The sequence below is a fragment of the Sinocyclocheilus rhinocerous genome, unplaced genomic scaffold, assembly GCF_001515625.1.
Source record: "Sinocyclocheilus rhinocerous isolate Xijiao unplaced genomic scaffold, SAMN03320098_v1.1 scaffold905, whole genome shotgun sequence".
Taxonomy (NCBI): Eukaryota; Metazoa; Chordata; class Actinopteri; order Cypriniformes; family Cyprinidae; genus Sinocyclocheilus; species Sinocyclocheilus rhinocerous.
In genome coordinates, this window is record NW_015659390.1 from 512,901 (window position 1) to 535,921 (window position 23,021).

General features: G+C 36.6%; 4 protein-coding genes across 4 annotated transcripts in view; 2 read left to right on the forward strand and 2 right to left on the reverse strand.

The window, feature by feature from the left end:
* Positions 1–7,797, reverse strand: part of LOC107723718 (serine/threonine-protein phosphatase 6 regulatory ankyrin repeat subunit C-like) — a 23,270-nt gene extending 15,473 nt beyond the window's left edge. The window contains exons 1-7 of the mRNA XM_016532429.1: positions 7,666–7,797; positions 6,936–7,019; positions 6,660–6,738; positions 2,908–2,978; positions 2,582–2,782; positions 1,722–1,809; positions 1,439–1,581 (exon numbers count right to left, since the gene is read on the reverse strand). Coding sequence (XP_016387915.1) covers positions 1,439–1,581; positions 1,722–1,809; positions 2,582–2,782; positions 2,908–2,978; positions 6,660–6,738; positions 6,936–7,019; positions 7,666–7,689 — 690 coding nt within the window. The 5' untranslated portion in view covers positions 7,690–7,797. The remainder of the gene's footprint in view (positions 1–1,438; positions 1,582–1,721; positions 1,810–2,581; positions 2,783–2,907; positions 2,979–6,659; positions 6,739–6,935; positions 7,020–7,665) is intronic.
* Positions 7,798–8,831: 1,034 nt separating this feature from the next.
* taf8 (TAF8 RNA polymerase II, TATA box binding protein (TBP)-associated factor) lies at positions 8,832–11,873 on the forward strand. The gene is made up of 8 exons (XM_016532477.1): positions 8,832–9,033; positions 9,611–9,770; positions 9,943–10,041; positions 10,172–10,234; positions 10,321–10,445; positions 10,562–10,709; positions 10,809–10,951; positions 11,238–11,873. Exons 1-8 carry the CDS (start codon positions 8,986–8,988, stop codon positions 11,376–11,378), a joined length of 927 nt encoding a protein of 308 aa, XP_016387963.1. The 5' UTR covers positions 8,832–8,985; the 3' UTR covers positions 11,379–11,873.
* A 116-nt stretch (positions 11,874–11,989) lies between these two features.
* Positions 11,990–13,570, reverse strand: si:ch211-66i15.4 (protein pitchfork). Its single transcript, XM_016532478.1, has 6 exons — positions 13,461–13,570; positions 13,243–13,379; positions 13,061–13,159; positions 12,843–12,970; positions 12,278–12,395; positions 11,990–12,114 (listed from the first exon to the last, which is right to left on the reverse strand). Exons 1-6 carry the CDS (start codon positions 13,504–13,506, stop codon positions 12,049–12,051), a joined length of 594 nt encoding a protein of 197 aa, XP_016387964.1. The 5' UTR covers positions 13,507–13,570; the 3' UTR covers positions 11,990–12,048.
* Positions 13,571–16,109: 2,539 nt separating this feature from the next.
* On the forward strand, positions 16,110–21,590 carry LOC107723719 (L-rhamnose-binding lectin CSL2-like). Its single transcript, XM_016532430.1, has 5 exons — positions 16,110–16,238; positions 17,061–17,084; positions 17,202–17,258; positions 21,253–21,388; positions 21,524–21,590. The coding sequence occupies exons 1-5, from the start codon at positions 16,208–16,210 to the stop codon at positions 21,588–21,590; spliced, it is 315 nt and encodes a 104-aa protein (XP_016387916.1). The 5' UTR covers positions 16,110–16,207.
* The last annotated feature ends 1,431 nt before the right edge of the window (positions 21,591–23,021 follow it).

Here is a 23,021-nt window from a genome sequence, read left to right on the forward strand (position 1 = left end):
CAGCAGGAGGCGCTGTTGGAGTGGTAGAGATCGAGGTTTCCCCGGTAACGCTGTACACAAAGCAGCGCTCCACTCACAAACGCTGCTTTATCAGATATTACATGCGAGATGAAACGAAAATGACGTCCAAAATTTTCTGAAGACAGTCCGTTTCCTTCGTTTCCCGCACTGGGTTTCGATTTTGAAACTGCAGTGCTCATGTTTATTCAACGAAGTCAAAGCCTTTTGGAAAATCTATTTGTGGCGGTCAGTTTTGATATTGTGGTGGGCACCACAAATAAATCAATGTATGGGAAACACTTAGTTACATAGGCTACAGAAACTTAAAAGCTCCTCCTGGCAACCCGTCAAAATATAAGTTCGGGTTAGCTTAAAGAAATGATCAGAAATATATTACTGTGGTGCAGTATGATATACATAATACTACTACAACAATTATTAAAACTTTTGTTTAAAAGAATAATCACACAATACACTATTTCTTCCATGTTTTAATTTTAATAGTAAACCCTTTGTTTGCCAAAAAATAAAAAGTTTTAACTCTCATCTGATTAAAAGATAAATTAAATTGATTTATGCCTTAATTTGCACTGCACTGTAAATTAAAACTAACTGAAATTTCTAGTGTCACATAGGCCAAGACATTTCAATAGGCTATTGAACTAAGTGTGCCTGTAAAAGGCTATTAGTGTTATAGTTTAATGAAAATAGTTGCAGTCTTCTTAACAACTTCTACAATATAGCTATGAAGACAATTTAATTATTTACACTTATTATATAAATTTTTTTAAGTTAATCCATTGATGTGCATTAGATGATGAATTGAATAGTCACCTCTACTATTGTAGGTTATGTTTTAGCCATCATAAAAGAATTAATGAGGAATTATGAGAGGTTATGCTACTACACATACATTTCTAACATGTAAATTATTGAAGCCAAATACTTACATTTCCCCAAGCTGTTCATAGGCTTAATCATGAAGCATACAGTGGCCCCACTTTTAACTCTCTCTTTATATTACCCTTATTGTAGATGGATGCACAGAGGAAGACAAGCGTAAGAAGTGCAGTGTGAGAGTACTACACTCAACCAACACCAAGGAAGGCAGTTTTTGTCAGAGCCCTTGTTATTCTTAATTTTGACATTAATTTTAATTTTTACACCAGACATATATATCGGTTCAAAATATCGGTTATCGGTCTACGTGATCAGTAATAATCGGTATCGGCCCTGAAAAACACATATCGGTCGACCCCTAGTTTGAATACGGCTGACTTTATATTTCTGATGCCTTATCCCATATTGCCAATATTTTTAATCTATCAAAGATGAATTGTTTGATGATTTAGGAACCAGACACTTAATCTTTGGACAAAAAATAAATCAAGAAAGAGGAGAAAAGTGAAAAAGCTCAATGTCAAGTCCTGGCGCTGACCTCGGCTCCATTGCGTAACAGGTACTTGACCACATCGACGTGGCCACTGGCAGCAGCAGCGTGGAGAGGGGTGTATCCACGCTTATCCTTACAGCTCTTATCCGAGCCCTGAGACACCAGCAGCTTAACCACATCCAGATGTCCTGAAAGAAACAAACAGGTAAGTATTACTACTACTTCCAGGAATCACCACTAAGTAGCTAAAGATGATGAAACCAATCAATTGCTCTTTAGCTACAGAAAACTCCTACAACACTTCAGAAAGATACGAGTATATACTTACCATGGTAAGCTGCCCAATGAATGGGCTGCCTGTCCTTCTTGTCACTGGCACTCAGATTGGCTCCCTTGTTCAGCAGCAATTTAACCATCTAGTTGGCAGCAAAAGCACAGAGTCACATTGTATCCATTTATTAAAACCATCCGTGCATGAGAGGCACACATGAGAACTTAACAAAAAAGCAGTCACATTTTTAACCTATACAGGCATGTAAAATCAAAGTGGCACTAAGAAAGTTAAAAGGACTGGTATTTCAGTACCAAGTTAATTGCTTTTTTTATTGTAATATAATTTTTTTGTGCCGCATTAAAGCACTTAAAAGCAATATCAAACTGACATCACAAAAAAATATTGATAACTATTATATTACACAATAAATGCAATACACAAATAAATGATTCATATTCAATCCTTGAAGGCTGTGTAAATATGGACAATTATATTTAAATTTGTATTTAAATTTAAATAAAGTTTAATATATTCAATATTAATAATATAGAAATATTATAAAATTATAATTACTGTGCACAAAACGTCTGGTTTTCTTAAATATTTAATATATTTATACACAGACATTATGAACTATTTAAATTATTACATTTTAAGATTTTAATTATAATGTACTGGCATCTACTACTGACATTTGATATTGTGACAACTATACAGACAGGTCCAAATAAAGACTAAAAGCAGCGAAGGTTATATAAAATATCAAACCAAAAAGGAAGTATCTGTACTCGCTCTAATGGCAATTTGCACTTTCGCAATCTTGTGGAGAGCTAAAACAAAGATGTTGAGGGCTGAAGTGGCCCACCCTGTCGTTTAATTCACCAAAGTGCATTAGAAGAGTAATTCCACCCTACCTCCTGGTATCCACTCTGAGCAGCGTGATGCAAGGGCGCTCTGCCCGTGCGGTCGGCCATATTCAGGCTGCTCACATGGGGCAGCAGGGCCTCGATGCAACGCATGGCTCGGTTGGCCGCTGCAATGTGCAGTGGTGTCTGCCAGAACTTATCCCGCACGGTAACGTCAGCTCCCTTCCTTAGCAGCAACCCCACAGCCCTCTGGGTAAAAAACAAAACAATGCATGAATCATATTAGATTGCTAAAAATGCTAAACAATGGCATGAGTAAGCTGTTACTCAGATTGAGCCTCCACTCAGGCATATAAATCACACAGGCTGCTTACCTCGTTTCTGGAAGCAGCTGCTCTGTGCAATGGTGTTAGCCACACATGGTCCTTTGCATTGACATTCGCACCTATGCAGTTAAGTGAACCAAAAAAAATGAAGTATAACAGATTTAAAGAATGAAGTTAATTAATGACTAATACTTAAGCAATAAAGTAAAACAAGCCATTCTACATTGTGAAATCATTTGTGGCTAAAGGGCGTTGTAAGGCATGTCACGCAGCAGAGCCTCTCATACCAAAATGCTTAAATATGACAGTTTATAAATAATAAAACCATTACGGACACAATTTTTTATTAAAACACTTAGCAAATTAATCTAAGGTGAAGTGTGTAATTTCTGTGCCATTAGCGTCAGCAAATTATAAAAATAATGATGGTTTCCAAACAGGTCACAAATTCATGCTCTTGGTTGAGCCAAAATTAAAATGAAATTCTACACTGATTTTTTTTTCCCAAGCAGACATTCTACTGATAAGTTAGCACTGTAGTCACTACATATTTGCTTGCTTATCCTCTAAAACAAAACAAAATTAGATTTGGTTCATTAGATGAGATGTTAAAGTGCCTCGGGCTGAAAATCAACCGCTTTAGGTTTAGCAGGCGCTGTGTAGTGACATAGACCAGTGGTGCTAAACCTTTTGTGGTCAGCCAAATAGACATAAAATATTTACTTCTTCAGTTCTGCCTAAAATAATAATAAATAAATCAACAAATAAATAAATCAATAAATATTTCAATAATATAATCGACACATTAGCACATTCACGGTTCTCAAATATCAGTTAATGGTCACATGGCATGCAAGTAAACAAATAAAAATATCTAATATTTTTCCGTAAGTGTTTTGATGATTTTATTTTAAATTGGGCTGCACGAATCAGTCAACAAAATATTGTGATTATTTGGTCATATACTGCAACTTGAACTGACTCACTAATAGAGCAGGATTGTAAGCTGCATGTGTGTAATGGCGCTTTTCCACTGCGTGGTACGGCACGGCACGGTTCGGCTCGGCACGGTTTGCGTTTCCACTGCAGTTCAGTACCGTTTTAGAGTGGGCGGGATTATTCACATGTGGTTATAGTTGCGCCGCCTCTACTACCACGACTCCTAAAAAAAACGTTTTCATTCCGCGTTGCCCCATCAAGCTCTCGCTGGATCCGCTCCTCTGCTATCAAGGAGAGGAACGTCTGTTCTTCCGCAACAGACAACAAAACTTTTTGGTTGTTAAAAAAAGGTGCGCTCGTTCAAAACAGTTGCGTTCGATCCTTCGCTGGCTGTGCTGATTTAAATCTAGCGGTTCTTTTGATTCGCACCTATGCAGTTAAGTGAACCAAAAAAAATGAAGTATAACAGATTTAAAGAATGAAGTTAATTAATGACTAATACTTAAGCAATAAAGTAAAACAAGCCATTCTACATTGTGAAATAATTTGTGGCTAAAGGGCGTTGTAAGGCATGTCACGCAGCAGAGCCTCTCATACCAAAATGCCTAAATATGACAGTTTATAAATAATAAAACCATTACGGACACAATTTTTTATTAAAACACTTAGCAAATTAATCTAAGGTGAAGTGTGTAATTTCTGTGCCATTAGCGTCAGCAAATTATAAAAATAATGATTGTTTCCAAACAGGTCACAAATTCATGCTCTTGGTTGAGCCAAAATTAAAATGAAATTCTACACTGATTTTTTTTCCCCCAGCAGACATTCTACTGATAAGTTAGCACTGTAGTCACTACATATTTGCTTGCTTATCCTCTAAAACAAAACAAAATTAGATTTGGTTCATTAGATGAGATGTTAAAGTGCCTCGGGCTGAAAATCAACCGCTTTAGGTTTAGCAGGCGCTGTGTAGTGACATAGACCAGTGGTGCTAAACCTTTTGTGGTCAGCCAAATAGACATAAAATATTTACTTCTTCAGTTCTGCCTAAAATAATAATAAATAAATCAACAAATAAATAAATCAATAAATATTTCAATAATATAATCGACACATTAGCACATTCACGGTTCTCAAATATCAGTTAATGGTCACATGGCATGCAAGTAAACAAATAAAAATATCTAATATTTTTCCGTAAGTGTTTTGATGATTTTATTTTAAATTGGGCTGCACGAATCAGTCAACAAAATATTGTGATTATTTGGTCATATACTGCAACTTGAACTGACTCACTAATAGAGCAGGATTGTAAGCTGCATGTGTGTAATGGCGCTTTTCCACTGCGTGGTACGGCACGGCACGGTTCGGCTCGGCACGGTTTGCGTTTCCACTGCAGTTCAGTACCGTTTTAGAGTGGGCGGGGTTATTCACATGTGGTTATAGTTGGGCCGCCTCTACCACCACGACTCCTAAAAATTTTTTTTTCATTCCGCGTGGCCCCATCAAGCTCTCGCTGGATCCGCTCTTTTCATTCCGCGTCGCCCCATCAAGCTCTCGCTGGATCCGCTCCTCTGCTATCAACGAGAGGAACGTCTGTTCTTCCGCAACAGACAACAAAACTTTTTGGTTGTTAAAAAAAGGTGCGCTCGTTCAAAACAGTTGCGTTCGATCCTTCGCTGGCTGTGCTGATTTAAATCTAGCGGTTCTTTTGTGTTTGTGTCACAAGTTCAGTGACGCAGGTAGTGACGATTCTCTCCGGCCAATCAGTGATCAGCAGAGTTTACACGTCACGTTTTGGTAACGGTACGGTTCACTTGGAACCCCAACCGAGGTGGTACTAAAAAAAAGTACCAGGTACCAGGTACTGTACCCAGTGGAAAACCCCCCAAAAGTGAACCGTACCATGCAGTGGAAAAGCGCCATAAATGATCAATGTCGTTTGCATGACGTGAATCAGACTATGTAAGTTGTTTCATTAAATTGAAGCCTTTGATTTGATAATTGCGATTTGATAGGAACACTATTTCAGTTTTATTTTGAATAATTGTGCTGCCTATTTCTTTATTTTAATGTTACATTTGATTTCGTTAATTATAAGCTTTTCATTAATTCTTGAACTCCCATTTGGAAAACGCTGATATAGACTGAACTTATGCGAATGGGTGTGACACGCCATAAGTTTTACTATTTTATGCATTTTAGCAAGGCTAGAATGCTGTATCGTATGAATAAAAACATTACTGCATATGGTGGCAGTACTGCTGTTTAAGGTCATACCTGCGCTGATGAGAAGCTCCATTATATGAACATCCCCCAGCCAGGCAGCAGCATGAAGAGGTGTGCGGCGCTCTTGGTCCTGACACAAGAAAGTAGGGAGAAAAAAAAAAAAAGTTAACAGATTTTTTATTTCCTTTCCACACTGCCATTTTTCATTAAAGGCCCACACAGACCATATGTACAGTCACACGGACAATCTGTCCATAGTTATTACATCACATATGCAGATGAGACACATAATTCACGCTCACACTAAAATAGCCATTCGGAACATACCAGTGCATTGACTTCATCTTTCTTGTGCAAAAATAACTTCACTTCATCCACATTTCGGTTAAATATGGCCTGGACCAGAGGCGTCTGGAGGAGGGGGGAAAAAAAGGGTGGATGTAATGATAATGCTATGAAACATGACAAATTCAAATCCCATTTGGAAAACCCTGATATAGACTGAACTTATGCGAATGGGTGTGACGCCATAAGTTTTACTATTTTATGCATTTTAGCAAGGCTAGAATGCTGTATCGTATGAATAAAAACATTACTGCATATGGTGGCAGTACTGCTGTTTAAGGTCATACCTGCGCTGATGAGAAGCTCCATTATATGAACATCCCCCAGCCAGGCAGCAGCATGAAGAGGTGTGCGGCGCTCTTGGTCCTGACACAAGAAAGTAGGGAGAAAAAAAAAAAAAGTTAACAGATTTTTTATTTCCTTTCCACACTGCCATTTTTCATTAAAGGCCCACACAGACCATATGTACAGTCACCCGGACAATCTGTCCATAGTTATTACATCACATATGCAGATGAGACACATAATTCACGCTCACACTAAAATAGCCATTCGGAACATACCAGTGCATTGACTTCATCTTTCTTGTGCAAAAATAACTTCACTTCATCCACATTTCGGTTAAATATGGCCTGGACCAGAGGCGTCTGGAGGAGGGGGGAAAAAAAGGGTGGATGTAATGATAATGCTATGAAACATGACAAATTCAAACCTTTTGTTTGAGCAACTTCTGATTACAGTGTATAACATTAAGTGTCAATTGTGAGGTGTATAACTGTATGATTATAACCAAATATCATGATCTCTGAGTATCATAAGAAAGCTGTAACAAAACAACACACACTGCAATTTTATCTACGTAGACATGATACATGTGCATACAGTATTGTTACAGAAAGGGATTACTTAACAAAAGCCGGAGTATTTGTTAAATATATTAATAAACCAGTGCGTTTTAAAAACATAAACACACAATAGATGTTTTCCTATGCGGCTGGCTGACACCCAGCTCATTAGGCTAGCAGGATGGCTAATGTCTGGGCGTGATAAAAGGGTTATTTATTTTCATTTTTATCGCCTCTTGGGTAGCCCTACCCTTATTATACAGTAAACACGTGACGTTTACAGCTAAATGCATGACAAAAACACAAGTTTTGATGCGAGAAATATAAGGGAAATGTCATAATCCATCGTCATGGAGCTAGCTAACATGTCAGGCTCTGCATACAAGCACAGAGAGCGAACAACAAACTGCTTGATTTTCGCTACTCGTGGGGTTTTAATTTCCCTCACCTGGTCTGAAATATTGAGTACCATCTCCCTGCGTCAGTCGGGCCGTAAGTCCCTCATCAGTAAGGAATCGAGGCTGGGAAACCAATACAACAATCTTGTGTTGCGATCATAGACGTGAGGAGTGAGTTTTTAGCTGGTGGTGAGGCAGTTGAAAATAGCGACACCAGTGTGATGGCCGCCTACTGCAACAACTTTCAGAATAAATGCCCGTGAACTAAACCTAAACTAAACTATTTATATATAGACATTTAGAATACAGAGGGGGGGGAAAAAATCAATTTATCAGCTAAGGAAAAAAAATGTCATGCTCAACAAACAGGCTGTTGTGCATATTTTTTTTAATTTTTCCTTTAAATTATAATTTGTAGAAGAATGTAAGATATATCTGTACCTCTGTACGCAGTGCTCTTCTCTCCAGCAATGGCACTTTTGACCAATCTGGAGAGCTGAATTTCATAGGCCACGAAAGTAGAATTAAAATAGAATATTAAGTGCTAGAGTTAGAGGGTCTGTGAAAAACTGTTATTCATACTGTTAAATATTCTGAAAATATAATGAAATATAAGCACAGTATCATGATTTCTAGTCTTTACAAAGCAGAATGACCCACCAAATAATATAAAATTATGTATAACTTCCCCCCCCCCTACTTTTTAAAAGTTGGTTTTGATGATAACTAAACAAAATTGTATTTAATAATTAATGCATGTAAAAATCCAAGTGTTTATACAGTAGATGTTGAAGGATGGTTTTATTGTTTTTCTTTTTTATCCAACAGGAAGAGATTTTAAAAATCTATATAAAATAAAATGTCTGACATTCTAACTAGGCGACTAACGCAGTTTATGTCTATAATGCCCTCTTCTGTTCAAACCAATAAAAACAGATTAGAAAATCTTTTTCAATTAAAGCCACTTTAGAATATTTCAGTTAAGCAATTTCGGCATCATGCTTTTTAAACATGAATGGAGGAGAAAAGCTTATCATGTATGGTCAAAGTCCATGCATCCAAACAAACTGATATATTTTGAAGCAGTTTGTAAATGCTAAAAACGATTTTTTTTTTTTACGTCAAAGATAACACACAAAAATCTAATCTATGTGTTTCACTTTTTTGTATTTAAGTATTTTTTTAACTGCATAAATCTGACTTTTATTTTGAAAACAACAACCTTCCGGTGGCCCTGTTGGAAATTTTGATAGGGTTGCCATTTTCACCAAATATAAAAACACCCAATACAGTTTTTAGGCAATGCAGAACGCACAATGAGTTTATTTGCGAGTGCTAAACATCAGAGGAAAAGCCACTAGAGTTAAAAAATGGCAGACTCTGTAGTGATGGGAAGCGGATCTTTAAACTCCGGAAGCGTAAATATCTCCTTTCATTTCTGTTAACGTTAACGTTACCTAAGTTACAGTCTGCTAGCTTAGCCAAACAACACTAACTTTATGAGTTTGTTTAAATATAAGGCATATTTAAGGGCAGAATTGTCATATATTTAAAAAAAGACACTGTTTTATATGCAAACACATCGTTCTTTTTATTATGTTATGCGTTACGTTAAATATATAATAGCCTCACAATAAATGTAGAGAAGCTATCTAGAAACAGTTCAGTGTCTGTCAGCATAAAGTCTCAAACCAAGTGGTCTTGCCTACCTGAACACTATTTTTTGACCATCATATGCCCAGTCATGCTGTTGGAACACACATATGATGTCCAAAAATGCTGTCTAAGAGAGCAGCCACCACTATCCCTGAAGATGTCTTAGCTGATTTAAACTGGTCTCCCAGTCTTGAAGACCAGCAAAACATTTATGCTGGTATAAACTTTTTGATTAGAACCATAAATAGCAGCAACCAAAGCTTGGTTTTGAGAAAGTCAAACATTTGCAATTGGACATCCTGATCTTTAATAGTCTGTTCTTTTGATTAATAATTGCAGCGCTCGGGGAGCAGTAAGACCAGCACAAGTCCTACAGAGAACTATCAGCTGGCTCGGAGACGCACGCTGCAGGTGGTGGTCAGCTCTCTGCTGACAGAGTGTGGCTTCGAGAGCGCTGAGAAAGCAGCGATGGAGACACTCACTGAGATGATGCAGAGCTGTGAGTCCTTCCCTTATCTCATGCAAGTCACCTGTAAGATTATATATGTGTGAGTGTGTGTGTTTATATAAATGTAATATTTATGTAATTAATTGTTTTTATTTCGATTACAGAATAAACACGTTTCATTGTATGTGTTTTCTATATTAAGAGTCTGATTATCTTTTGATAGATATAACTGAGGTTGGACGTTGTGCGAAGGCAACCTGTGAGCACACAGCTAGAAGCACCCCTACACTCTCTGATGTGGTCATCACATTGGTCGAAATGGGTTGGTTGCCCTTTTATCAATCTATTTTATCTTAAGAAGTAAAGATTTCACTTCTGTATGTGGTTGAATCACGTTTATCTGTTAATGAGATTTTAACTAATTCTGAGGTTTACTTTTTCCACAATCGTAGGTTTTAATGTGGATACTCTTCCAGTGTACGCCAAAAGATCCCAAAGGATGGTCATAACTGCACGTAGGTTTACCATTTTTTACTAATTTATCCGTTTATCCTATATTATCTGTTATAACTGTTTAAATGTACTCTTCTGTGTTTAACAGCTCCAATAACAAATGCTCCACTCGTCCCAAAAGCCCTCATAGCCGGACAGAAGCGCACTCATCCAACATACATCCCCAGCCACTTCCCAGAATTCCCAGATCCTCATACATACATCAAAACACCAGTGAGTTATTTTGCTCACCTGATGCCTTGCTATTGTGTGACTTTCAGCTTAACAACCAATAACATTAAGAACATACATTCTGCTTCACAATATTATATCTCACATTTCTGTTTTAGACCTTTCGAGAGCCTGTGTCAGATTATCAGGTGGTGAGAGAGAAGGCGGCATCACAGAGGAGAGATGTGGAACGTGCGCTCACGCGCTTCATGGCCAAGACAGGAGAGACGCAAAGCCTTTTTAAGGACGACATCAGTGCATTCCCTTGTGAGTTTTTCTGCCCCAAATACTGCCAGTGTCTTATTATACTTTGACTACCCTTTTGACTTTCTAGCATTTATTATTCATCTGTCTGTGTGTAATAAGTGATCGCAGCAAAGCTGAGCGCCATCCCTTACCTGAGTGCCCTGCTGCCCTCTGAACTAGAGCTTCAGACACTGGAGGAGACAGATTCATCCGAGCAGGATGACCAGACAGACACAGAGAACAACTCCAGTAACGTCAGTCAGGCAAGCATGAAGCATTTTTTCTTGTCAAAATGTTTATGCAAAAACATGAACTGTCTGTCAAAAAACATGTCTGTTGTTTTTCTATGATTTTTGTTTTTGTTTATAACGTGTGTGTATATGTGTGTGTGTGTGTGTGTGTGTGTGTATATATGTATATGTGTGTGTGCAATAACTATATTTTGTATTTTGTTTAATTTTATTTTAATAATGACCTTTTTAATAGAATTACTTTATTATTATTATTATTTTAATAATAATTAATGATTTTTTTTCTTCTTTTCTCTAGGATGACCAAAGTGCAGATAAAGAGAACGTAGTGCTGCCGCCTGGTGGTGTTGTGCCTACAGGGAAGGCCAATGAGGAAAACATGATTGACAACCCATATCTTCGGCCAGTCAAAAAGCCCAAAGTGAGAAGGAAAAAATGAAAATTTATATATTGACTCGGCTACTTCTACATCAGCTGATTAGGATGGATGATGACTTCTTAGTACGTGCTAATCACATTATGCCCCTTGAAGTTACAGCTAACATACAAGGAACCAGAGTCTTCAACAATTGCAATTTGGAAACGCGCAGTGGTCCATCATGTTACTGATGTTTGATTCATATAGAATGACAGACTTTTCTGTACATCTGAAAATATTAGATGGAATTCAAGCAGGCAACTTCTCTAAAGTGTAACACAGCTCACAGTTGATTTTTGGTAGTTTGTTTTGATAAGCCTTCCCTTGAAATATCATTTCGTTTTTACAGTTCTAAACAACACATCAGAAACATGACATTCTCTTTTGATTTGTGTGTATTTGTTACTCATTTGTGAGTGATGGTAATAAATGTCTATCATTGTTTATTTTAAGGCATCGTTTCAAAAGGACAAGTTGAAAATTAAACCAGAACGTGGAAACATCTCCATTATGAGCATGTGTCCCGTGTTTTGTTACTCTACTCACTACTGCATTAGTTTAATTTTAAGTAATGTACCTCAAAAATAAGGTTTCACACTTGTTATGAAATAGGAAAACTTGTCTTATAAAGCTTTAATGTTTGTATGCATTGACAATCACACTGAATTTTTGTGGTAGCATTTTAGTATCATTAGTAAAACAAGCTTAGATATGCCAGCCTGTTCCTCTGTTTCCTAAACTCTTTGTCATGGTAGAGCTGCATGGACACAAAACACATCAAGTTAAAAATGGGGGGGAAAAAATCAATTTATCAGCTAAGGAAAAAAAATGTCATGCTCAACAAACAGGCTGTTGTGCATATTTTTTTTAATTTTTCCTTTAAATTATAATTTGTAGAAGAATGTAAGATATATCTGTACCTCTGTACGCAGTGCTCTTCTCTCCAGCAATGGCACTTTTGACCAATCTGGAGAGCTGAATTTCATAGGCCACGACACCTTCTTGCTTTGGATGATATCAAGAACATATGCCCCTGGACTAAAAAAGGGATATACGTTAAAAATCTGGGATTCATTTAATTTAAACCTGGAATTAGACGTTTTAGTTCTCAAATCATGCTGGCAAGTGAAACCATCAGGTTTTACACAAACTTGTGTTTTCAATACCTAGACATTCTGAAATTCATGCTGATTTTTCAGTTCAACTTTCACTTAGATTGTTATTCTGGTAATATGATTTTTAATGCAAAACAATTACAAAAAAATCATTTTGGATCCCATATTTCTCTTTATTGCTTTAGATGTGCTTTGCCTCAACCCAGTATATAATTTGAAAAATAATGTGGGAAAATTAATTCTAGATGAGTGGTACTCAACCGCCCTGCAGCCAAAAAGTTTGAGAACTACTAGAGTAGTTGCTTTTCATTACCATAACACACATTTATTACCTGATACATGCATAGTCAAATGTTAAAAATAATCATACCCAGGGCTGGAATCTGTATTTGAATGTCTGACTCTTGCAGTGGTACTATTGAATGGTGCTTTTCCAGGAGGACACACTTTAGACCAAGTCCAGTCCTGCTGGTATTTCTGTGGTGAAGGGGTGGCCGTCTATAAAAACAGGCGATGCATTAAAAAAATAATATTAAATTTAATTAAAACAAACTAAATGGTTGTTACTTAGAAATTCATAAACTATACCTTAATTGGAGGCAGAAAGCGTGGTGCAGTGCGCGCTCCTAACACATATCCCCTCTTACTCTCAGGTCTGTGTTGGAGCTCATATGTAAGAGTGCCCACCTGGGAACTGCAAAGTTAGGTGAAAGGATAACACGTTCCATAACTTATACGTTAATAAATGCTGTGCCATCCTGCATACTCACCGTGTGGTTGTCGTAACATCCGGGTCCTAGTTCCTTGGAGCCGTAGAGCGCGAGCATTTCATTGCCTATGCGATCAGGCGCAAAATGCGTTGGAAACATCAGCCGTTTCTGGCAGCTACCGAACGCGACCCGTGGAGCTAGAGAGTTGATAAAACAAATGATTAATTTCATTTTTTGTAGGCAAACGGTGCAGTTCAGTCCGGTTATGGATAAATTACCTGCGCCCCGTGTCGTCATTGCGTCCTGATGTTTACTGGTTACCATGGTATCCAGGTGCAAACGAATGCTGATGATGTGGATCAAATGGAATTCCGATGTATGCAGAAGCAGAAGCAGTGTAAAAAGCATTACGGTTCAATCAAGCAAACAATGCTTTTTGTTTGTTTTTGATTTTACTAAAACATTGGTACAGTAAGTATAGTAAAGAAAACGATGCCTCATAAATAGTGTGTCAGGAACAGAGACAAAAAGAACTAGCAAGGTAACATGCTAGGGCCTATTTGCAGTAGGCTATTTACGCAATGATATTACGCAGCGCCTGAAAATAGCCCCAGCTAGGTAACTTCCAATAAGCCTATTTTCAGGCGCTGCGTAATATCATTGCGCCTGCTGCACCCACGGTACGGCAGCAAAGTTCCTTGATTATTACGCCGGAATGAGAGTATAGTTCCTAGCCATATCGGCCTAGAAAATCGCAACTTTTCATTTTCCGTCGGTCTTAGTACACGATGTAACTACAGAAGAGTCAAGTTTTAAATAGGAAAAATATAGAAACTCTTTGGTCATTTTTGAGCAAGTTTAATGTCTTCATGTTTCCAAACGTTTCTGTTTTTCTGAAAAGCGATTTTTCATACAGCGATAGCTGGACGCTTTTGTCCATATTAGGAATTTCCTCATACGACTTTCTGCGCGAGAGCACCCTCCGGCTTCGAGTATGAATGAAACATACACTGCATGAGTGTTTTGCGCTCCGTGATGTTCATCTCGCCTTATTCTGGGTCCGAATAAAACATCAGATCATGCACAGACTATCCTGTCTCTTTGAATTTAAATCTATATTTATTCACACCGGCTCTTGAAAACCTCTATGCGAACACACTTCCCTGAAAAAGTGCGGGGGACGAATTTCCGTGATATTAAAAGTGTGGGGGGGACACGTCCCCCGCGTAATCTACGCCCCTGAGGGTGAGTAATTAATGACAGAAGTTTCATTTTTGGGTGAACTAACCCTTTAAGTTCACACAAGTGTATGCATGTCTCAACATTAAATTTTGAAAAATGAAGAGTTTTATCATTTAAAACCTAACAAAACCATTTTTTAGGAATTGTTTAAGTGTGATTAGCCTATTTCTTTAAAATAAATTCTACTTGGTTTAATATCTAATGCAGTGATGTTCACACATTTTTAATATGGCTGTAGATACATGAACAACCAGTGATACAAATTTGCATGTGTTCTACAAATTGACAACTGCTAAAACTAGAAGTAACTTTGTCTAAAACAAACTGCTACATGAAGAAACATCTGAGGTCAAAACAATGTAAGATCTCACCCAGCTTTCAGATTAAGATGCCTGCCAATCTTAAAAGTTCACACACACATACATGATATATCATATTTTAACATTCACCAGAAGATGACACAACTGCCTTTCACAACCATATATTATGTCAGCACATGTGAGAATATGCTGTTCTCCTGCGTGTGGGTTTGTGAGTAAACATTTATTCTTATTATTGATCTTTATATTTACTAATTAGAGTAGTACGAATTATATTAAACACACACACACACACACAAACAGTTTTTGATACATTTAAAAAAATTATTTTCTCCAAGGGTTGGATTGATTTTCAACATCTTTATAAAGTTGATTCATTGTATACTTTCACTTAGAGATCTTAATGAAATCTATAATGCTGCAATGTTTGATTTCTGTCTCAAGTTACAGAGCATGATCTGCATCAGTCGGTGAGGACTGTAGTAGGCTACATCCTTTTCTTTAGCACTGCTATTTCTGTTTCTCTTTTCTTTAAAGCTGCTTTGAAACAAAAAGCTTTATATAAATTGCATTTGAAATGAAATCTGCCTCCCCTCTTTCACGCACACTGATGTACTTTGAACAATGATATGACACGGCACATCTTATTACAGTAGCATTTAATCGGTTGAAACAAATCTATAATTATATATATTAATGATTAGAACAATATGAAATAGATGGCCATATGTTTTATAGAAAAAGAAGTATAATATGTAAAGAAGTATATAAAACACTGATAGAAGCTTATACTTTCTTCTCAATTGTAATTTGGGCTGTTCATTGATCTTATCAGATGCAGCAGGCGTTTTTGTCATTGTATTTCTAATCATGCCAAAACGGTAAAAGTCCAATGTACGGTCAAAGCATGCAGATAAATAATCAGGAATGCTCAATACTCAAGAACAGTATATAAAGGACATTGTATTTGAGATTTCCTGGTTCAAAAAACACTTTTATGACCAACCAAAGATCACAAAACTATATCTACTGATAAAAAGGCCCGGCATAAGGAAGTAACATTTATTATTTATTACATTTAATATAACAAGGGCCAGAGACGATGCTGGAAAATGACTCCCTGTTAGACTCCCTGCCTTTATTCCTCACAACCATAGCCCAGGCACACATAGTTATATAGATCACTATACAATCCCACAACAGGAACAACTTTTCTGGAAATTGTAAGGAGTCTCAGTTGGGTCGTAAAGGTGATCAAACATATGATCAATAAAGCAGTAAAATGGGATAATATCGAATCATAAAACATTTGCAATGTACAATCAACTAAGTTAACAATCAACAAAAGACTTGTTATCTGTTATTTACAGATGACAATGGGTCTGTCTGTATTATAAATACCATGTGCATGTGTCTTCTTCTTAAGAGAAGTCTAGAGTTTTCCTTCTGTTCACACATTCAACATGTTGGTGCAAAAGCTAAGCTGGATCATTTGTAAGTATTCGTTTATAATTTAAAGGATTACTCCACTTCCAGAATAAAAATTTCCTGATAATTTACTCACCCCCATGTCATCCAAGATATTAATGTCTTTCTTTTTTTCAGTCGCAAAGAAATTACGTTTTTTGAGGAAAACATTTCAGGATTTTTCTCCATATTGTGGACTTCAATGGCGCTCAACGGATTAAAGGTTAAAAATACAGTTTCAATGCAGCTTCAAAGGGCTCTACACGATCCCAGCCAAGGAATAAGGGTCTTATCTAGCGAAACGATCGGTCATTTTCTTAAAAAAATTAAAATGTATATACTTTTTTAACCTCAAATGCTCATCTTGTCTAGCTTGTCTAGTGAAAATGAGATGAGAGTTTTTTGACCTACCCTAACTGTCTTGAACCGGAGTGCACAGAGTACACATGCGCATCGCAGAACTAGACAAGACAAGCATTTGAGGTTAAAAAGTATATACATTTTTTTTTTTTTTTAGAAAATAACCAATCGTTTCATTAGAGAAGACCCTTATTCCTCGGCTGGGATCGTGTAGAGCCCTTTGAAGCTGCACTGAAACGGCATGTTTAACCTTCAATCTGTTGAGCACCATTGAAGTCCACTATATGGAGAAAAATTCTGGAATGTTTTCCTCAAAAAAATTAATTTCTTTGCGACTGAAGAACAAAAGACATGAACATCTTGGATAACATGGGGGTGAGTAAATTATCAGGAAATTTTCATTCTGGAAGGGGGGTGATCCTTTAACTTCAATGATTTCAAATGTTCAATTCAGTGTTTCAATTGGTTTCTTGTGATTTTGACTTTCAGTGCTGCTCTTTCTGTGTCAGCATGGTAAGAATGGTAGATGACTATAGATATAAGGTACAAACTCATTAAATAAAAAAGATTTTCAAGTACAGAATAAAATTAAGTAATTTTATTATCTTCTTGCATGTTTCCTCCCTGCAGGAATAGAAGCAAAAAGAACAGTGGCCTGTGAAGGAGGATTTGTGCACCTCCGCTGTGGTGAGTAATTCAGTCATTTCTAAGTTATATTTTTGGCCTTTTGTGCCAAAATAGGACAGCTTGAGAGAGACAGGAAGCAATGGAAGAGAAAAGAGGAGAACAGGATCAGGAGGAGACCTTGAGCCTGGACCCCAAACTTTACCACAATTCTCATTATACTTTTAAATTAATTAATTAATTAATTTATTATTATTATTATTTTGTACATGTGTCAGCTTCGGGATTAATAAAGGTCATTAAAGCCAACTATGGGCGGACTAATCGCACGACATGTGCTCATTGGATATCAGATGTTCACACCTCAAATATGCACTGCTTCCAAGGATCATCCCTCCGTATAATGTCCACTCGGTAGGATTAACAAATATCAGAGAAAAAATAGTTTGTTTGCAATTTAATTTTATGCATAATTTTACCAAGAGCAAGAAAAACATTACTAAAATAAAGTACTTGTCATTGTCTGTCCAGGTGTAATGCAAGAAAGAGATGTTATGTTCCTGCAATGAACACAGTTTTCTCTGATCCTTGTGCTTGGACTTATAAATACCTGGATGTGCATTATGTCTGTGTCTAAAAGGTAAATTTTGAAGTTGATTTATTAATCATAAAATTATTTTGCTTCAGACATGCCATGTAGATGATAACAAATAATAATATTTGACTTTTACCTTTTGCTGCATTGCGAAGAAGCCAAATAAGTGCTACTGCCTACTCTGATCCTGGAAGTGATGCATGTGTATAATTTAGTGACTACCCTTTCACATAAATGTATCCTGTACAATATGTTTTGTGTGCAAATAAGTTTATCTATAACTTTATTATAGATAATGTTATAGATAAAGTTATAAAGATATAGGTATAGTTGTTGCTAATCTTGTTTTTGGTTTGAGAAATATTAATTCACTCCCGAGTCTATTTTCTATTTGTGTAGTATAATTTCATTTAATTTTTTATTTTGTTTTTGAGGTGATTTTGGGGGGATTCTCTCTGTTAGACTCTCTGTCTCTCTGTTAGATAAATCTATCAGACTCACTATTTTCTGCGTAAATGTATGTACCTATAATGTTGTTGAACATCAAACTGTATAAAAAGAAATAAAACACCATCTACTCTGAAAGGAAACTCAGCACCAACAAACTTCATTAATTGAGAACAATCAAGAGATCTGGTGAGAGAATAACTCAAGACAAAACACAAGAGTTGTCTTTATTTCAGTTTTTATTTCTTTTAAACTTGTTCTTTAATCTGTATTGTAAAGAGAACTACAAATACATTTTGTGCACTAAAACAATTCTGTCTGACTTCAGTTTTATTGACAGCCGAGAGTCCACTCAATCACAACCAAAAGGCTCCGAAACAGAAAAATACACACACATTTATATCTTGGATATCATGTTAAAAAATAATGTAGTTACACAGGTTGGCATGTGCTGCACAGTTTTTGATTGGTTCCACTCATCTGGGCTGATCATGCAGCTGACAGCTTCCCAGTGTTAATCACTCTGAAGTCTAGACTATCTAATCGTGCGATATGCATACAGATGTGATATGCATGGCTTTCTCTTATTCCACTTTGCTCTAGGCCTGTTGTTTGATAGTAACTTTTGACCTTTCATACAATGCAGTGACATTCATACATCTTTAAGTGTGGCTACATGTAATATGAACAACCAATGATGTGTAATATTTTTTCTGCAAGTGTTCTACACATAAAGACAAATAAAAAAATTGCAAAACTGTCTTTGTTTTGATATAAAATTTAGATTCGTCTGCCAAGTAACTTATCCTGAAACAAACGGTTAGTGTCATATATTCCCTGTGCTGTACTTTTATGTTGATGTTCTGTTCCTGTTTCCCATCCTGGTTGCCTTGTTTGTAGTCCTTTGTAGTTTTTCATGTTGATTAGCCTCTGACTGTGTGTCTTGTTGTTAGCCTTTTAGCCCCTGTGTATAAATAGCCTTTGTGTTTCCTTTGTTACTTTGTCAGCTGTTAATGTGTATGTATGTTTCTGGTTCCATGTCTCTTGTTCTGGTTTTTGCTATTTTTATAAAAATTCCTGTGCTTAGTTCTACATCTCTGCCTGCCATCCTTTTGCTCCTGTGTTACAGCTAGATGAAGTAACATCTGAGGTCACAGCATGTATAAGCTTTCACCTTTGAATATCAAGATTAACATTTCACATACATCATATTTTAACATTCACCAACTTAAGATGACATGATTCAAGGAACCTGTCTGCGACCTTTCAGGCGTACTAATAACCATATTTTTTTTATGTCAGCACATGTAAGAATGTGCTGTTCATCAAGTGATTAATTCAACATGGATGTTTAATGTGTGGTGTGTATGGGTCATTTTTTTCCCCCTAATATTGTAACTCATCCATGCTACAATATTAAAAAGCAATGAAATAAGAAGTAGAAATAAAAAGTGTTGTTTTACAGAATCATGCTGTGATCCTTATGATTTCAGTGTAAGAGATTCTGAATTGTAACTGTAATTTCCTCTTTTATTAGGAAATTTCCTCTTTTATTTATTAAATTGTTTTTCTATTTTTTTTCAAATGTACAAATCTACCATGCTGGTGATAGCTGAATAGGATCACTTGTAACTTATAGGCTACTGATTTTTTTCCCCTCAGTTTTGGGGTTTCTGTATTTTCAATACAATATTTTAATTTGTTTATGTTTGTTTTTATAGTGCTGCCGTTTCTGTGTCACCGTGGTAAAAAAAAAAAACCTGAAATCTGCCTCCCCTCCTAAACACACACTGATGTCCTTTGAAAAATCATATAACATGGCACAGCTTATTACAGTAGCATTTAATGCATTGATGGAAATGCTGAATACATTGTTGATTAGAGTAATAAGAAATATGGCCAGTTATATGTTTTATAGTATATAAAACATTGATAGTTCATTGACCTTGTCAGATGCAGCTGGAATTTTTGTTATTATTTTTATAATCAAGCCAAAACAGTAAATGTCTAATGTATGATCAAAGCATGCAGATAAATAATCATGCTCAATACTCAAAAACATAAGGACATAACATATGACATTTCCTGGTTCATAAAACACTTAATGTTTATTACCAACCCAAGTTAATAATAGGGTCATATGAGTTTTAACCATAATACTTCTGTTTTCCTTGGTTTACTGGTATTATTAATATGAATTTCCTTGGACTCAATATACTATAAAACTGATATATTCTTCAGAAAATTTAACATGACATTTATCATTTTAACTGGCATAAGGGGATACTTAGACTAATAAGCTAATTTAAAGATCAACAAAAGTGTGGTTCATTTTATAGATAACTCCCATTTCTGCATTTGTTATATACAGTAAACAGATTATGATGGGTCTGTGTTTCCTATAAATACCATGTGCACATGTGTCTCCTTAAAAGAGAATTCCTTAGTTTCCTGAGTTTTCCTTGTGTTCTCACATTCAACATGCTGGTGCAAAACCTAAGCTGGATCATTTGTAAGTAGTGATTTAGAACCAATTCAACTTGATTGATTTCAGATTTACAGTTTTTCATTTTGTTTATCTGATTTTGATTTTCAGTGCTGCTGTTTCTGTGTCAACATAAGAATGGCTAATGAAGTGAATATTGCACATTCTCATTAAAAAATATATATTATTACATGACATGAATGAATTTCATTATTATTTCATGTCATTTTACTATATCATCTCGCCTAAACAGCATGTTTCCTCTCTGCAGGAGTACAAAAACAATGCTGATAGGCTATATAAAGGAGGATCTGCGTTCCTCAGCTGTGGTGAGTAATTCAGTCATTAATAAGTTAAATTTTTGGTCTTCTGTGCCCAAAAAAGACATACTGTATGAGAGACAGGAAGCAATAAAAGAGAAAAGAGCAGAACAGGATCGGGAGGAAAGCTTGAGCTTGGACTCAGACCATGTGCAGTGTGCTTAAACTTGACCACAATTCACTTCTTTTTTTTCTTTTTGCATTTGTCAGATTTGGGATTCATAAAGGTTGTTGAAGCCAACTATGGGCTGACTGATTGCACAACATGTGCTAGTGGGAGACCAGCTAATCAGATTTCGAATACGCACTGCTTCCAAGAAACATCCCTCTCTACGTTGTCCACTCGGTAGGATTAAGAAATAGCAGAGAAAAAAAATGTTTATTGCATTTTATACTTAATTTTACAAGAGCAATTATTTGTCTAGATTATATTAAAGATATTCTCAAGTAGCCTACTTGTCATTGTCTGTCCACGAAACAGTTGTAACGGAAGAAACAGCTGTTCTGTTACTGCAGTGAACTCAGTGAACTGCAGTATAAATACCTGAATGTGTCTTATGACTGTCTTTTTATACATACAATTTCCATTTTGATGCAAGTTGATTATTAATGACAAAATTCTTTAATGATTTTTTTCTGAACTTATAGTTACTGTTAATATTAATGACCTCTCTTCCCATTTTTTCCCAAACTAATTCTAAGTGTAACCTGTGAAAATACCCAAAGCGTCATTGTCTGTGGTAAGATTTATCTGTTCTTTCTGTAAGTTATTTTCTGTGCTGAGATCATAGCATCAAAAAGGATAGCCTACAGCATTTTGTTTAATTATAAGTTGCAGCGCGTTGAGCTCTCTAGCTCGGCCACCGTAGGGAACCGGCAGACATTCAACATAAAATAAATAATGAATCAAACAACAACGAAAGTTTGTTTGTTTATTTTCTTCTTAACGCCATTCCAGCATCTATATTCATGGCGAGAACCAGTTAATCCATTCCATACAGAAGTCTATCTTAAGCCTCTTTCACACAGAAATTCCGGAAAATACACGGATAATGTGTCCCGTGATTTGTCCCGGGATCGTTTGATTGTGGTTCGTTCACACTGCCAGTGATTTTCCGGAATCTGTAAAATAGGGCATGGCTTCCTCCAATTGACAGACAGGCACATGACACACATGCGCAATTTTACACAATATGCTGCAAAAAATGCTAACCCCTAATCCTACTCCACACCTGACCCTAACCTTAACCAGTGAAATTGACGGCACGGCGGGATTGGCGCTGAATAGTGTGGTAAAGAAAGTTGCAGTTCAGGAGATAATTAATAAGATAATGCAATATGAGATCGCCGAGCCGGGCCGTTCCGTAACTCCCCAACCGGACCTTACCGGACAATGGCACCTTTTTAGCAGTGGCATTCCGTCCATATAAGCTGTGAATGCGACACATACCCAGGCCGTCTGAGAGAATGAGTTCATGGGCTAATTAATATAAACATGATTATAAGTTGATCCCTTGTCATTTGAGATGTGACTTAAAGCTTAATAAAGTGTTGGGAATAAGTATGTAAAATTATTTATTTGAAAACAACGGTAATTTTCTGTAAATCTACGTCAGTGACAGAAGCTTCCGGGTAAGCGGATTCTCCGCAGCTTTCTCGCCTCCGCTCTGTAGCTATGACTCGTCAGGTTTGTAGAGCATTCTCATTGGTTTACTGGACTGCGGCTGATTTCATGCGCAAGGTTTTCCTTCAGGATTTTCTGATAGAGTGCAGAATTCATGGTTCCATCAATTATGGCAAGTCGTCCAGGTCCTGAAGCTGCAAAGCAGCCCCAGACCATCACACTGCCACCACCATGTTTGACTGTTGGTATGATGTTCTTTTTATGAAATGCTGTGTTGGGTTTATGCCAGATGTAACGGGACACACATTCAGAGGTGGACTTGCTGGTGTGTTTGGGATCATTGTCCTGCTGCATA

Coding starts and splice junctions, on each gene's coding strand:
- taf8 (XM_016532477.1), top strand. CDS start 8,986: ATGGCAGACTCTGTAGTGATGGGAAGCGGATCTTTAAACTCCGGAAGC. Junction 10,042..10,171: donor CATCACATTGGTCGAAATGG/GTTGGTTGCCCT, acceptor CCACAATCGTAG/GTTTTAATGTGGATACTCTT. Junction 10,235..10,320: donor AAGGATGGTCATAACTGCAC/GTAGGTTTACCA, acceptor TGTGTTTAACAG/CTCCAATAACAAATGCTCCA.
- si:ch211-66i15.4 (XM_016532478.1), bottom strand. CDS start 13,506: ATGGTAACCAGTAAACATCAGGACGCAATGACGACACGGGGCGCAG. Junction 13,380..13,460: donor AATGACGACACGGGGCGCAG/GTAATTTATCCA, acceptor TCAACTCTCTAG/CTCCACGGGTCGCGTTCGGT. Junction 12,396..12,842: donor AATACAGATTCCAGCCCTGG/GTATGATTATTT, acceptor TCCCTTTTTTAG/TCCAGGGGCATATGTTCTTG.
- LOC107723719 (XM_016532430.1), top strand. CDS start 16,208: ATGTTGGTGCAAAAGCTAAGCTGGATCATTT. Junction 17,085..17,201: donor GCTCTTTCTGTGTCAGCATG/GTAAGAATGGTA, acceptor TCCTCCCTGCAG/GAATAGAAGCAAAAAGAACA. Junction 17,259..21,252: donor ATTTGTGCACCTCCGCTGTG/GTGAGTAATTCA, acceptor TGCATTTGTCAG/ATTTGGGATTCATAAAGGTT.